General features: G+C 47.6%; 1 protein-coding gene across 1 annotated transcript in view; it reads right to left on the bottom strand.

The window, feature by feature from the left end:
• The window catches only part of atp2b3b (ATPase plasma membrane Ca2+ transporting 3b), a gene marked incomplete at both ends in the record, with an annotated part of 62,880 nt that overhangs the window by 36,667 nt on the left and 11,138 nt on the right, over positions 1-15,075 (bottom strand). Inside the window, 3 exons of the mRNA XM_079226727.1 lie at positions 3,101-3,226; positions 3,831-4,088; positions 5,458-5,655. Coding sequence (XP_079082853.1) covers positions 3,101-3,226; positions 3,831-4,088; positions 5,458-5,655 — 582 coding nt within the window. The remainder of the gene's footprint in view (positions 1-3,100; positions 3,227-3,830; positions 4,089-5,457; positions 5,656-15,075) is intronic.

Raw genomic sequence — 15,075 nt, 5'->3', positions numbered from 1 at the left:
AGGTCACGCTTGCGCATGCGCAACTCGCCAATTCTTGTCATTTCGCCAAAAGCCGATCTTTATGAGATCTCCCTCCATGAGGTCGTCTTTCCTGCTGTTGCGTCTTTCAACATTGAGCATGAAATGAGAGCTGTATCAAATCTACAACCTCGTTTTAAAAAGAGTTGGAGAGGAAAGCAGCTCACTGCAGCCACTAATACTGATACAACGTGATGCTCACATATCTAAAGTAGGTTGGGAGCAGAGCTTTCAGTTATCGGGCTCCTCTTCTGTGGAATCAGCTTCCACTTTCAGTTCGGGGGGCAGACACAGTCACCTCATTTAAGAGTAGACTTAAGACTTTCCTCTTTGATGGCGCTTATAGTTAGGGCTGTTTCAGGCTTATAGTTAGGGCTGGCTCAGGTTTGCCCTGGTCCAGCCCCTAGATATGCTGCTATAGGCCTAGACTGCTGGGGGACATCTTAGGATACACTGAGCTCCTCCTTTCCTTCTCTTCCTCTTTCGCTCCTCCTCTCCTCCTCTCCTCTTCACCTCTTCTTTCTCTCCTTCTGGATAAATGATTGTCTCTTCAATGCATATTACTAACTCTACTTTCTTTTTCCATGGATTCGTGGCTGCCTGGAACCAGGTCCTCCCCCTGGCCCTGCTGATGCAACTGGAGCCGGTCCTGCCAGCTGCCATGGCCCTGCTTTCTCCTCCCACTGCCCCTGGGATGCCCCTCCTCTCTACCTCCTTCTGCTTAATGGATCGTGGCTATCTGGATCATGGACCATGCCTACTACTCATTATATGAATCATTTCTGTCACATTCATGTAATGTGCTGTAACTCCGTTACGTTATTCATTCTGGTCACATGACATCTAATGCTTCTGTCCATCCGGGGAGAGGGATCCTCCTCTGTTGCTCTCCCTCAGGTTTCTTCCCATTTTTTTCCCTGTGAAAGGGTTTTTACTATCTTTTTTGGGGGAGTTTTTCCTGATCCGATGTGAGGTCCTGGGACAGGATGTTATGTGTACACATTGTAAAGCCCTCCGAGGCAAACTTGTATTTGTGATGTTGGGCTATATAAAATAAACTGAATTGAATATCTGCACTCATTCTGTTTTCCACAATAAGCTATTTAGTAGTAACTAAATATTAGTTATTTTTTGCACGGCTATAACTTTATTTTCATTTTTCTAACAAAGTGATAATACTTTTTTTTTGTTTGATGGAGCAATCTGGTTTAATTGAAAGTGATTGCAATGTTCTTTATTCTATTATTTATAAAAGCACAGATGGAGTCACTAGTACTGTGAAGTATTACTTTGTAGTACTGTGAGGTACCACGATGTAGTATGTCCGTCTGTCTGTCAGTCGCTCCCCCTAAAGCTGTAAACCAGGGGAAACACTGAATGCTCTTCCATGCCAGTGGGTAACACAACAATTACCTACCACATGCTGTATTATGCTACAATGTGACATTCTGTACGTTTTTGAGTTGTTGGTGTGCCGTGGGATTTTTTTATTGTAGAAAATGTGCCGCGGCTCAAAAAAGGTTGAAAAACACTGCACTACACAAACAGTATCACCTTATTAAATGCTAAATGTTAACAATTGCTTACTTGCACATCCAGCAGACACAGAGCAACTTCATAATTATGTTGGAGTGGTGGTTCTGGCCACCGTAAGTGCAATATTCACTCTTCTTTTCGCTCTGTTTTTGTCTTCACCAACTCCTTAGAAAAATGTCTGGCTCTTAACCTCCTAAATGCTCCACTTGGTTTACCAGGTGATCGCTAACTTTATCTGCCTGTCGTTTAGTGGAAGGCAGGTTTACCAAATGGCTGGAAAGGGGGTTTAAGAAGAAGAAAAGTATCCTTTATTGATCCCCTCGGGGAAATTATTCTCTGTATTTAACCCATCCTGAGTAATTAAGGAGCAGTGTGCTGCCCTGTGAGGCGCCCGGGGAGCAACTAGGGGTTCAGTGTCTTGCTTAAGGACATTCAACATGCAAAGTATGGGGGGACTGGGGATCAAACCAACTACCTTGTGGCTACAGGACGACCACTCATATGAGAGCAGTCCCAAAACCAAAGCAGAAAGGAATTTACTGAAAACTGCTATAACAGCTTGAGGGGAACTGCTGAGTCAGGTGATAATATGATATGATATGAACTTTATTCGTCAGCTGGTGCTGAAATTTGTCTTGCGACCCAGCAGCCGTTGCATGTTTAAACAGAAAACATGAATTACACACATTGACATGACACATTGAAACACAACAAATTTACATACATGGGTACAGATAGTCGAGAGCACATTGTCCACCACTCCGCCTATCTCCGGTTTAGCATCAAAGTCGATTGATGGACAAAGGACTTTTTTAGTCTAACCTTCTTGAAAAGTGGTACCTCGTATCTCCTTCCTGAGGGCAATAACCTGTATTCACTATACAAAACATGATTAGTGTTTGAGGTGATGTTTTTTGCCAACCTCAGCATGCTGTTGTCATACATGGAAGCATACAGCTCCTGAAGTGGTTGTCCAACAATCTTTGAACAAATGTTTAGTTGTTGTAACTAACTTCCTGTCTTTAGTTTAGGTTCCAACACCAAGTGCTTAGGCTAACGCAAAACGCTGGCTAGCTCCTCACAGTTGAACCATGAACTCCTACAGCGCTTATTGGTAAGCTTCTATTCCACTACCTTTAGTTTCTTCAAAGATCTTCCAAGAAAGAGTTGATTTTAAAACTAAATCTATACATTATTATGTTGTTACCTCACACCTCACCCCCATGTTTGATGTATTAGTAGATGTATGTGTCCTGGAGTTCTGCACATATGGGCTTACAACAAGAGCGCAACAACAACCAAGACAGTCACATGACAAATTCATAGAAATCCATAAGTCCAATATACATATAAAAAATGTTCGTACCCTGTCTTAACCAGCATGCATGTTATATTAATCTGACTCCTTGTACATTTAAATTGCCTGCATTCTAGCCTAGTGCCAGGCATGCTCATTTATGCATTCATACACATGGGAAACATTAACACAAAGTGCCAAGTGGTTCTGTTATTTTGTTCACCAAAAATCAAAACTGTGAAAACAAACCCGAGAGCAGCATGGGGTCCTTATCCACAGACTTGTCGACATGGTCAGACTCTCCTGTAAGAGAGCTCTCATCTACCTTCAGATCGTTGCCTTGGACCAAGACCCCATCAGCTGGCAGCAGGTCTCCTGAACACAGACAGCACAGACCATTGTCAGTCCCCTTGCAGGTTAGAGACATGTCAAAAGGAACATTTATGTATACATTCAATTCAATTTATTTTGTATAGCCCAAAATTAAGAAATGATTCTTCAGAGGCCTTTACAATCGGTACACTTACTACATCCTCTGACCTTTGACCCTCACATAGGAACAGGAAACACTCCCCCCAAAAACTTTAACGGGAAGAAAAAAGGGAGAAAGCTGATAGAGAGCAACAGAGCTGCGTCCAGCAGGGGCTGATCAGCTAAGCACACAGTGTGGAACACCTGGCCTAATTGCCCATTATGTCTTCTTTTTCTGACCCGTACACAAATACAAACGTCCTGTTGAAAAAGAGCTGGTGAATAATTTTTCTCCGACACATGCAGGCTAACCCCAGTTTAACCATTTTTAGTCAAAGGTGAAAAGAGTGCTCAAATGAGGAGGGTGTTCACATTTCAAATCAGTTTAGCTTCTTGTAGCTTCATTTGTTATTACTTTAGATAGCATATAAAGTGTAAAATTGATCATTCAATTCAAAATAAATTGATTAATCAACCGTCAAAATATTTGTAGCTGCAGTTTCCTTACCGTATTTGACCTGAGCCATGTCCCCCACCACCATGTCAGCCACGGGGATCTGGATGACATTTCCTTTACGCACCACCGTGACCTTCTGTTCTTGTTCGATCCGACTCTGGAGGCCCCGGAACTGCTTCTCTTTGGACCAGTCGTTAAACGCCGTCACCAGGACGACACACACAACAGACAGCAGGATGGCCGCACCTTCAATCCAGCCGGTGTCACCTTCACCTTCCTCCTCTGCGGACCCCGACAAATCTCCACAAGCTGGTTCGAGGGGAACGGAGGGAAGGTGGGTTGGGTATTTTGTGAAGTACTCAGCCAGAGTCATGATATCACAACTGAGTCAAATCATATTTAAGCCACCTGTTGCTGTCAGTCATCTCCACCCTCCTCCACTCTAGTCCCCTCCACCCAGTCAGCTCCACCCTCCTTCACCCAGTCCCCTCCACCCAGTCAGATCCACCCTCCTCTACATAGTCATCTCCACCCTCCTCCACCCAGTCCCCTCCACCCAGTCAGCTCCACCCTCCTCCACCCAGCCACCTCCACCCTCCTCCACCCAGTAACCTCCACCCAGTAACCTCCACCCAGTAACCTCCACCCAGTCACCTCCACCTTCCTCCATCCAGTCACCTCCACCCTCCTCCACCCAGTCACACCCCCCTCCTCCATCCAGTCACCTCCACCCTCCTCCACCCAGCCAACTCCACCCTCCACCCTCTCCCACCCAGTCACCTCCCCTCCTCCACCCAGTCACCTCCACCATCCTCCACCCAGTAACCTCCAACCAGTCAACTCCACCCTCCTCCACCCAGTCACCTCCAACCAGTCACCTCCACCATCCTCCACCCAGTAACCTCCACCCAGTCACCTCCACCCAGGAACCTCCAACCAGTCACCTCCACCCTCCTCCACCCAGTCACCTCCAACCAGTCACCTCCACCCTCCTCCACACAGTCAACTCCACCCTCCTCCACACAGTCAACTCCACCCTCCTCCATCCAGTCACCTCCATCCTCCTCCACCGAGTCACCTCTACCCTCCTCCATCCAGTCACCTCCACACAGTCACCTCCAACCAGTCACCTCCACCCTCCTCCACACAGTCAGCTCCACCCTCCTCCACACAGTCAACCCCACCCTCCTCCATCCAGTCAACTCCACCCTCCTCCACACAGTCAACTTCACCCTCCTCCACACAGTCAACTCCACCCTCCTCCATCCAGTCACCTCCATCCTCCTCCATCCAGTCATCTCCACCCAGTAACCTCCACCCAGTCACCTCCACCACCAGTCACCTCCACCCTCCTCCACCCAGTCACATCCCCCTCCTCCACCCAGTCACACCCCCCTCCATCCTGTCACCTCCACCCTCCACCATCCAGTCACCTCCACCCTCCTCCACCCAGTCACATCCAGTCACCTCCACCCAGTCACCTCCACCCAGTCACCTCCAACCAGTCACCTCCAACCAGTAACCTCCAACCAGTCACCTCCAACCTCCTCCACCCAGTAACCTCCAACCAGTCACCTCCACCCTCCTCCACCTCTCCCCTTATATTGCTCTTACTCCCCCACTTCCTCTCACACCCTTCCAAACCATCCACCCCAGCTCCCTCTGCCCCTGCCCTCACAATCGCTTTCTTGTCCGGGAGGCTGGTAGAAAGAGAGGCCAAGGGAGATGATGGCAGCGGCCTCCAAGATGATGAGTGTGACGTCCTGCAAGGCCTCCCACACGAGTTCCAGGAAGGTCTTGGCCTTCTTCGGGGGGATGAAGTTTTGGCCGAACGTTTGGTACCGACGCTCCATGTCAGCCGGATCCCCGCTGAGACCTGAGAGAAGAAGGGCTAAGATGTTAATAATCAGAATCGGAATCAGAATCAGTTCATTGCCAAGTATGCTTCACATACAAGGAATTTGCCATGGCGGGTGGGTGCATAACATTAGACAATAAAAAACGTGCTAGAAATAGGAACATATTCAATTTACAATAAAATGTACAATAGAATATACAATTAAAATAAAGTGCACAGACAAACTGTACTTTAAACAAGTGTAATGTTGGTGTATTGTGTGAGTGAATTGTGTAAGTGTATTTCAATATGAAGTATGAAGGGATGTGCAGGGGAGAAATTGTCCTGTGGATGACAGAGTCAGTCAGTGGGGGACCCGGGTTCTGTTTGGGGGACCCGAGCCCAACTTCTGACGGGAAGAAACTGTTCAGGGTGTCCAGGGTGAGAGGGGTCGGCTACAATCTTTCTTGCCCGCTTTAGGGTCCTTGAAGTGAACAAGTCCTGGAGGGACGGCAGATTGCAGCCAATCACCCTCTCAGCAGAGCGGATGATGCGCAACAGCCTGCCCTTGTCCTTGGCAGTGGCTGCAGCGTACCAGACGCTGATGGAGGAGCAGAGGCTGGACTCAACGGTGGCAGTGTAGAAGTGCACCATCATGGTCTTTGGCAGGTTGAATTTCTTCAGCTGCCTCAGGAAGAACATCCTCTGCTGAGCCTTCTTGGTGATGAAGCTGATGTTAAACTCCCACTTGAGGTCCTGGGTTAGGGTGGAGCCCAGGAAACGGTAGGACTCCACAACATCGACGGGGGAGTCACACAGGGTGAGAGGGGCTGGTGGGGTTGCGTTCTTTTTTAAATCCACAACCATCTCCACTGTCTTCAGGGCGTTGAGCTCCAGGTTGTTTTGGCTGCACCAGGTCACCAGGTGGTCAGTCTCCCACCTGTAGGCAGACTCGTCCCTACCAGAGATGAGTCCAATGAGGGTGGTGTCATCCACAAACTTCAGGAGCTTGACGGACTGGTGACTGGAGGTGCAACTGTTGGTGTACAGGGAAAACAGCAGAGGGGAAAGAACGCAGCCTTGGAGGGAACCGGTGCTGATGGACCAAGAGCCTGAGACGTGTTTCTCCAGCCTCACATGCTGCTTCCTGTCTGTGAAGTCTGTGATCCACCTGCAGGTGGAGTCAGGCATGTGCAGCTGGGAGAGCTTGTCCTGCAGCAGAGACGGGACGATGGTGTTGAAAGCAGAGCTGAAGTCCACAAACAAGATCCTGTAGGTTCCTGGGGAGTCCAGATGCTGGAGGATGTAGTGGAGGGCCATGTTGACAGCATCGTCTACAGACCTGTTGGCCCTGTAGGCGAACTGCAGGGGGTCCAGGAGTGGGTCAGTCACGGTTTTGAGGTGGGACAGGACCAGACGTTCAAAAGGGCTTCATGACCACAGAGGTCAGGGCGCCGGGCCTGTAGTCATTGAGTCCTGTGATCCTTGTTGTTTTGGGGATGGGGGATGATGGCAAGGATGGCTTTAAGGCGTCATCAGCGACTCTGGTGAAAGATTGTTGATATTTGAACTAGGCATGACAATTTGTCTCTCACCACCTTGCTAAACCTGGATTTTGACTCTTTGTACAAGTCCTTGTCCCCACTCCTAAACATATGTATTTTTGTAAAAAAAAAACTAATAGAAATCACAATTCATATTTTATTGTTATTAATAATATTAGCTTATTTCATTTCAGAAATAATTATGTGAATCAGTGACCTTTGAATGGTTCAAGTTCACCATCATAAACAGAAGTGTAGATAAAGTGTTGAGCAGGTCTGACATGCTAAGACACACATGCACCATCAGCAGAAAGAAGAATCCCCCCCCGTAACATGGCTAAAAACACATTCAGATCTGTGACTCTCGGCTGCTAACTCCAACTTCACTTTCCTCCTTCAAAACTCTCTCATCTCCATCCTCATCCCTTCAACCTCTCCCTAAGTAATTCCGTTTCCATGGTGACCATGATATCAGGTCCAGGCTTCCTGTCTCTAACAGGTTTCTGCCCAGAAACAGGTGATGTCATTCCTCCTGTGTGCAATGTTTGGAGCATAGCTTTCTTTCTTTCTTTTTAATTGGCTGTTGGGGAGAGAGGGAATAGCAATTTGTACGCTGTGGTTGGCCAAGATCGGTAGGGGGAGCAGGATGTAGAAAGAGCAGTATGTAGGGGAGGCAGAATGTAGAGGGAGGCAGAATGTAGAAGGAGCAGTATGTAGGGGAGGCAGAATGTAGAGGGAGCAGAATGTAGAGGTAGCAGTATGTAGGGGAGGCAGAATGTAGTGGGAGCAGTATGTAGTGGGAGCAGTATGTAGGGGAGGCAGAATGTAGAGGGAGCAGAATGTAGAGGGAGCAGAATGTAGAGGTAGCAGTATGTAGGGGAGGCAGTATGAAGAGGTAGCAGTATGTAGGGGAGGCAGAATGTAGGGGAGGCATAATGTAGGGGGAGCAGTATGTAGGGGGAGCAGTATGTAGAGGTAGCAGTATGTAGATAGAGCAGTATGTAGGGGAGGCAGAATGTAGAGGGAGGCAGAATGTAGAGGTAGCAGTATGTAGTGGGAGCAATATGTAGGGGAGGCAGAATGTAGAGGGAGCAGAATGTAGAGGTAGCAGAATGTAGAGGTAGCAGTATGTAGATAGAGCAGTATGTAGGGGAAGCAGAATGTAGAGGTAGCAGAATGTAGAGGTAGCAGTATGTAGTGGGAGCAATATGTAGGGGAGGCAGAATGTAGAGGGAGCAGAATGTAGAGGGAGCAGAATGTAGAGGTAGCAGTATGTAGAGGTAGCAGTATGTAGGGGAGGCAGAATGTAGGGGAGGCAGAATGTAGGGGGAGCAGTATGTAGGGGGAGCAGTATGTAGAGGTAGCAGTATGTATATAGAGCAGTATGTAGGGGAGGCAGAATGTAGAGGGAGGCAGAATGTAGAGGTAGCAGTATGTAGTGGGAGCAATATGTAGGGGAGGCAGAATGTAGAGGGAGCAGAATGTAGAGGTAGCAGTATGTAGGGGAGGCAGTATGTAGAGGTAGCAGTATGTAGGGGAGGCAGAATGTAGGGGAGGCAGAATGTAGGAGGAGCAGTATGTAGGGGGAGCAGTATGTAGAGGTAGCAGTATGTAGAGGTAGCAGTATGTAGATAGAGCAGTATGTAGGGGAGGCAGAATGTAGAGGAAGCAGTATGTAGGGGGAGCAGTATGTAGAGGTAGCAGTATGTAGGGGAGGCAGAATGTAGAGGGAGCAGTATGTAGATAGAGCAGTATGTAGGGGAAGCAGAATGTAGGGGAGGCAGAATGTAGAGGAAGCAGTATGTAGAAGGAGCAGTGTGTAGGGGAGGCAGAATGTAGGGGAGGCAGAATGTAGAGGAAGCAGTATGTAGATAGAGCAGTATGTAGAGAGAGCAGTTCGTAGAGGGAGCAGGATGTAGAGGGAGCAGTTTGTAGAGGGGCAGTATGTAGAAGGAGCAGTATGTAGAGCAGGGGTGTCAAACTCATTTTCACCCCGGGCCACATCAGCATCATGGTCGTCCTCAAAGGGCCGGTTGTAACTGTAACACTGTATACATTTAACTCCTCCCGAACATCATGTTAACTGTCTTTGTATTAGATTATTGTTTATTCAAGTGTAAAAATAGTGTACATGCATTTATAGAAATGTAAAAATGTATGTAAGCAAATTTGTCTGTTACTATGACAGAAATCCATTTAATTTAGGGTAAAGAAACCCACATTGCTAAATTATAATAAATATACAATTATAAAAGATCAAACTTAAAACAGAAGAAAATAACAAAGACAAAGATCAAACGCATGTTATTATATTAACTTTCTTCAAAGCTTTTTTGTCACAGGACATAACTGGTCCAACAAATAATTGTGAGCAAATAAAGACATGCATGTGGTCTGGGGCAGTGGTTCAACTGGTCTGGGGCAGTGGTTCTACTGGTCTGGGGCAGTGGTTCAACTGGTCTGGGGCAGTGGTTCTACTGGTCTGGGGCAGTGGTTCAACTGGTCTGGCTGCAGGACCCACCTTGACCCCTTAATGACAAAGCTGAGATCCAATGCGAGGAACATTTTTAACTTCTCAAATTAATTTAATGATATGGTGCAGTTTGAACCTGAGAAAGTACACAATCACAGTGCCAACACAAAAAAAATTGTTTGAAATATTCCCTCTTACACTCAATTAAAAACCCCAAAGTGCATCTTAAGGACATGAGGTAATACAACACACATAATATTTTTATAACTTCAGCCTTTTTTAACAGACTCAGTGTTTTCATGCACAAACATGGAATAAAAAAGTATCTATCACAAATAGTCCAACGTGTAAACTCACGCAAGTAAAGCTTGACGCAGCATTGAGGAGTGTGAATAGATGGCGCTCCGCTGCATAAAAAATCCTCTTCAAAATAAAAGCCCATGCAAAGGTTCGCGATTCAAAACGGGTCCGTGAAGCCGTCGCGGGCCACATAAAATGACGCGGCAGGCCGGATTCGGCCCGCGGGCCTTGAGTTTGACATATGTGATGTAGAGGGAGCAGTATGTAGAGGGAGCAGTATGTAGAGTGGGAAGTAGCAGTATGTAGGAGCCGGATGTAGAGGGAGCAGTATGTGGAGGGAGCAGTAGCAGTATGTAGAGAGAGCAGTATGTAGAGGGAGCAGTATGTAGAGTGGGAAGTAGCAGTATGTAGGAGCAGGATGTAAAGGGAGCAGGATGTAGAGGGATCAGTAGCAGTATGTAGAAGGAGCAGTATGTAGCGGGAGCAGTAGCAGTATGTAGGAGCCGGATGTAGAGGGAGCAGTATGTAGAGGGAGCAGTAGCAGTATGTAGGAGCCGGATGTAGAGGGAGCAGTATGCAGAGGGAGCAGTAGCAGTATGCAGAGGGAGCAGTAGCAGTATGTAGAGGGAGCAGTATGCAGAGGGAGCAGTAGCAGTATGAAGAGGGAGCAGTATGTAGAGGGAGCAGTAGCAGTATATAGAGGGAGCAGTATGTAGAGGGAGCAGTATGTAGAGGGAGCAGTAGCAGTATGTAGAGGGAGCAGTATGTAGAGGGAGCAGTAGCAGTATGTAGAGGGAGCAGTATGTAGAGGGAGCAGTATGTAGAGGTAGCAGGATGTAGAGAGAGCAGTAGCAGTATGTAGAAGGAGCAGTATGTAGAGGGAGCAGTATGTAGAGAGAGCAGTAGCAGTATGTAGAGGGAGCAGTATGTAGAGGGAGCAGTAGCAGTATGTAGAGGGAGCAGTATGTAGAGGGAGCAGTATGTAGAGGTAGCAGGATGTAGAGGTAGCAGGATGTAGAGGAAGCAGTATGTAGAGGGATCAGTAGCAGTATGTAGGAACCGGATGTAGAGGGAGCAGTATGTAGAGGGAGCAGTATGTAGAGGGAGTAGTAGCAGTATGTAGAAAAAGCAGTATGTAGACGGAGCAGTATGTAGAGGGAGCAGTAGCAGTATGTAGAAGGAGCAGTATGTAGAGGGAGTAGTAGCAGTATGTAGAAAAAGCAGTATGTAGAGGGAGCAGTAGCAGTATGTAGAAGGAGCAGTATGTAGAGGGAGCAGTATCAGTATGTAGAAGGAGCAGTATGTAGAGGGAGCAGTAGCAGTATGTAGAGGGAGCAGTATGTAGAGGGAGCAGTATGTAGAGGGAGCAGTAGCAGTATGTAGAGGGAGCAGTATGTAGAGGGAGCAGTAGCAGTATGTAGAAGGAGCAGTATGTAGAGGGAGCAGTATCAGTATGTAGAAGGAACAGTATGTAGAGGGAGCAGTAGCAGTATGTAGAGGGAGCAGTATGTAGAGAGGGTAGTAGCAGTATGTAGAAAAAGCAGTATGTAGAGGGAGCAGTAGCAGTATGTAGAGGGAGCAGTATGTAGAGGGAGCAGTAGCAGTATGTAGAAGGAGCAGTATGTAGAGGGAGTAGTAGCAGTGTGTAGAAAAAGCAGTATGTAGAGGGAGCAGTATGTAGAGGGAGCAGTAGCAGTATGTAGAAGGAGCAGTATGTAGAGGGAGCAGTAGCAGTATGTAGAGCGAGCAGTATGTAGAGGTAGCAGGTTGTAGAGGAGCAGTATGTAGAGGGATCAGTAGCAGTATGTAGAGGGAGCAGTATGTAGAGGGAGCAGTATGTAGAGGGAGCAGTATGTAGAGGTAGCAGGTTGTAGAGGAAGCAGTATGTAGGAACCGGATGTAGAGGGAGCAGTATGTAGAGGGAGCAGTAGCAGTATGTAGAAGGAGCAGTATGTAGAGGGAGCAGTAGCAGTATGTAGAAGGAGCAGTATGTAGAGGGAGTAGTAGCAGTGTGTAGAAAAAGCAGTATGTAGAGGGAGCAGTATGTAAAGGGAGCAGTAGCAGTATGTAGAAGGAGCAGTATGTAGAGGGAGCAGTAGCAGTATGTAGAGGGAGCAGTATGTAGAGGGAGCAGTAGCAGTATGTAGAAGGAGCAGTATGTAGAGGGAGCAGTATGTAGAGGGAGCAGTAGCAGTATGTAGAGGGAGCAGTATGTAGAGGGAGCAGTAGCAGTATGTAGAGGGAGCAGTATGTGGAGGGAGCAGTAGCAGTATGTAGAGGGAGCAGTATGTAGAGGGAGCAGTAGCAGTATGTAGAGGGAGCAGTATGTAGAGGGAGCAGTAGCAGTATGTAGAAGGAGCAGTATGTAGAGGGAGCAGTATGTAGAGGCAGCAGTATGTAGAGGGAGCAGTAGCAGTATGTAGAGGGAGCAGTATGTAGAGGGAGCAGTAGCAGTATGTAGAAGGAGCAGTATGTAGAGGGAGCAGTATGTAGAGGGAGCAGGAGCAGTATGTAGAGGGAGCAGTATGTAGAGGGAGCAGTAGCAGTATGTAGAGGGAGCAGTATGTGGAGGGAGCAGTAGCAGTATGTAGAGAGAGCAGTATGTAGAGGGAGCAGTATGTAGAGGGAGCAGTAGCAGTATGTAGAGGGAGCAGTATGTAGAGGGAGCAGTATGTAGAGGGAGCAGTAGCAGTATGTAGAGGGAGCAGTATGTAGAGGGAGCAGTAGCAGTATGTAGAAGGAGCAGTATGTAGAGGGAGCAGTATGTAGAGGGAGCAGTAGCAGTATGTAGAGGGAGCAGTATGTAGAGGGAGCAGTATGTAGAGGGAGCAGTAGCAGTATGTAGAGGGAGCAGTATGTAGAGGGAGCAGTAGCAGTATGTAGAGGGAGCAGTATGTAGAGGGAGCAGTAGCAGTATGTAGAAGGAGCAGTATGTAGAGGGAGCAGTATGTAGAGGGAGCAGTAGCAGTATGTAGAAGGAGCAGTATGTAGAGGGAGCAGTATGTAGAGGGAGCAGTATGTAGAGGGAGCAGTAGCAGTATGTGGAGGGAGCAGTATGTAGAGGGAGCAGTAGCAGTATGTGGAGGGAGCAGTATGTAGAGGGAGCAGTAGCAGTATGTAGAGGGAGCAGTATGTAGAGGGAGCAGTATGTAGAGGGAGCAGTATGTAGAGGGAGCAGTAGCAGTATGTAGAGGGAGCAGTAGCAGTATGTAGAAAAAGCAGTATGTAGAGGGAGCAGTAGCAGTATGTAGAAGGAGCAGTATGTAGAGGGAGCAGTATCAGTATGTAGAAGGAGCAGTATGTAGAGGGAGCAGTAGCAGTATGTAGAGGGAGCAGTATGTAGAGGGAGCAGTATGTAGAGGGAGCAGTATCAGTATGTAGAAGGAGCAGTATGTAGAGGGAGCAGTAGCAGTATGTAGAGGGAGCAGTATGTAGAAGGAGCAGTATGTAGAGGGAGCAGTATCAGTATGTAGAAGGAACAGTATGTAGAGGGAGCAGTAGCAGTATGTAGAGGGAGCAGTATGTAGAGGGAGCAGTAGCAGTATGTAGAAGGAGCAGTATGTAGAGGGAGCAGTAGCAGTATGTAGAAGGAGCAGTATGTAGAGGGAGCAGTATCAGTATGTAGAAGGAACAGTATGTAGAGGGAGCAGTAGCAGTATGTAGAGGGAGCAGTATGTAGAGAGGGTAGTAGCAGTATGTAGAAAAAGCAGTATGTAGAGGGAGCAGTAGCAGTATGTAGAGGGAGCAGTATGTAGAGGGAGCAGTAGCAGTATGTAGAAGGAGCAGTATGTAGAGGGAGTAGTAGCAGTGTGTAGAAAAAGCAGTATGTAGAGGGAGCAGTATGTAAAGGGAGCAGTAGCAGTATGTAGAAGGAGCAGTATGTAGAGGGAGCAGTAGCAGTATGTAGAGCGAGCAGTATGTAGAGGTAGCAGGTTGTAGAGGAGCAGTATGTAGAGGGATCAGTAGCAGTATGTAGAGGGAGCAGTATGTAGAGGGAGCAGTATGTAGAGGGAGCAGTATGTAGAGGTAGCAGGTTGTAGAGGAAGCAGTATGTAGGAACCGGATGTAGAGGGAGCAGTATGTAGAGGGAGCAGTAGCAGTATGTAGAAGGAGCAGTATGTAGAGGGAGCAGTAGCAGTATGTAGAAGGAGCAGTATGTAGAGGGAGTAGTAGCAGTGTGTAGAAAAAGCAGTATGTAGAGGGAGCAGTATGTAGAGGGAGCAGTAGCAGTATGTAGAAGGAGCAGTATGTAGAGGGAGCAGTAGCAGTATGTAGAGGGAGCAGTATGTAGAGGGAGCAGTAGCAGTATGTAGAAGGAGCAGTATGTAGAGGGAGCAGTATGTAGAGGGAGCAGTAGCAGTATGTAGAGGGAGCAGTAGCAGTATGTAGAAGGAGCAGTATGTAGAGGGAGCAGTATGTAGAGGGAGCAGTAGCAGTATGTAGAGGGAGCAGTAGCAGTATGTAGAAGGAGCAGTATGTAGAGGGAGCAGTATGTAGAGGGAGCAGTAGCAGTATGTAGAGGGAGCAGTATGTAGAGGGAGCAGTAGCAGTATGTAGAGGGAGCAGTATGTGGAGGGAGCAGTAGCAGTATGTAGAGGGAGCAGTATGTAGAGGGAGCAGTATGTAGAGGGAGCAGTAGCAGTATGTAGAGGGAGCAGTATGTAGAGGGAGCAGTAGCAGTATGTAGAAGGAGCAGTATGTAGAGGGAGCAGTATGTAGAGGCAGCAGTATGTAGAGGGAGCAGTAGCAGTATGTAGAGGGAGCAGTATGTAGAGGGAGCAGTAGCAGTATGTAGAAGGAGCAGTATGTAGAGGGAGCAGTATGTAGAGGGAGCAGGAGCAGTATGTAGAGGGAGCAGTATGTAGAGGGAGCAGTAGCAGTATGTAGAGGGAGCAGTATGTGGAGGGAGCAGTAGCAGTATGTAGAGGGAGCAGTATGTAGAGGGAGCAGTATGTAGAGGGAGCAGTAGCAGTATGTAGAGGGAGCAGTATGTAGAGGGAGCAGTAGCAGTATGTAGAGGGAGCAGTATGTAGAGGGAGCAGTAGCAGTATGTAGAAGGAGCAGTATGTAGAGGGAGCAGTATGTAGAGGGAGCAGTAGCAGTATGTAGAGGGAGCAGTATGTAGAGGGAGCAGTATGTAGA

This window comes from Taurulus bubalis, assembly GCF_910589615.1.
Source record: "Taurulus bubalis genome assembly, chromosome: 11".
Taxonomy (NCBI): Eukaryota; Metazoa; Chordata; class Actinopteri; order Perciformes; family Cottidae; genus Taurulus; species Taurulus bubalis.
The sequence above is the reverse complement of the archived record's forward strand: the minus strand, read 5'-3'. Positions and strand labels throughout refer to the sequence as shown.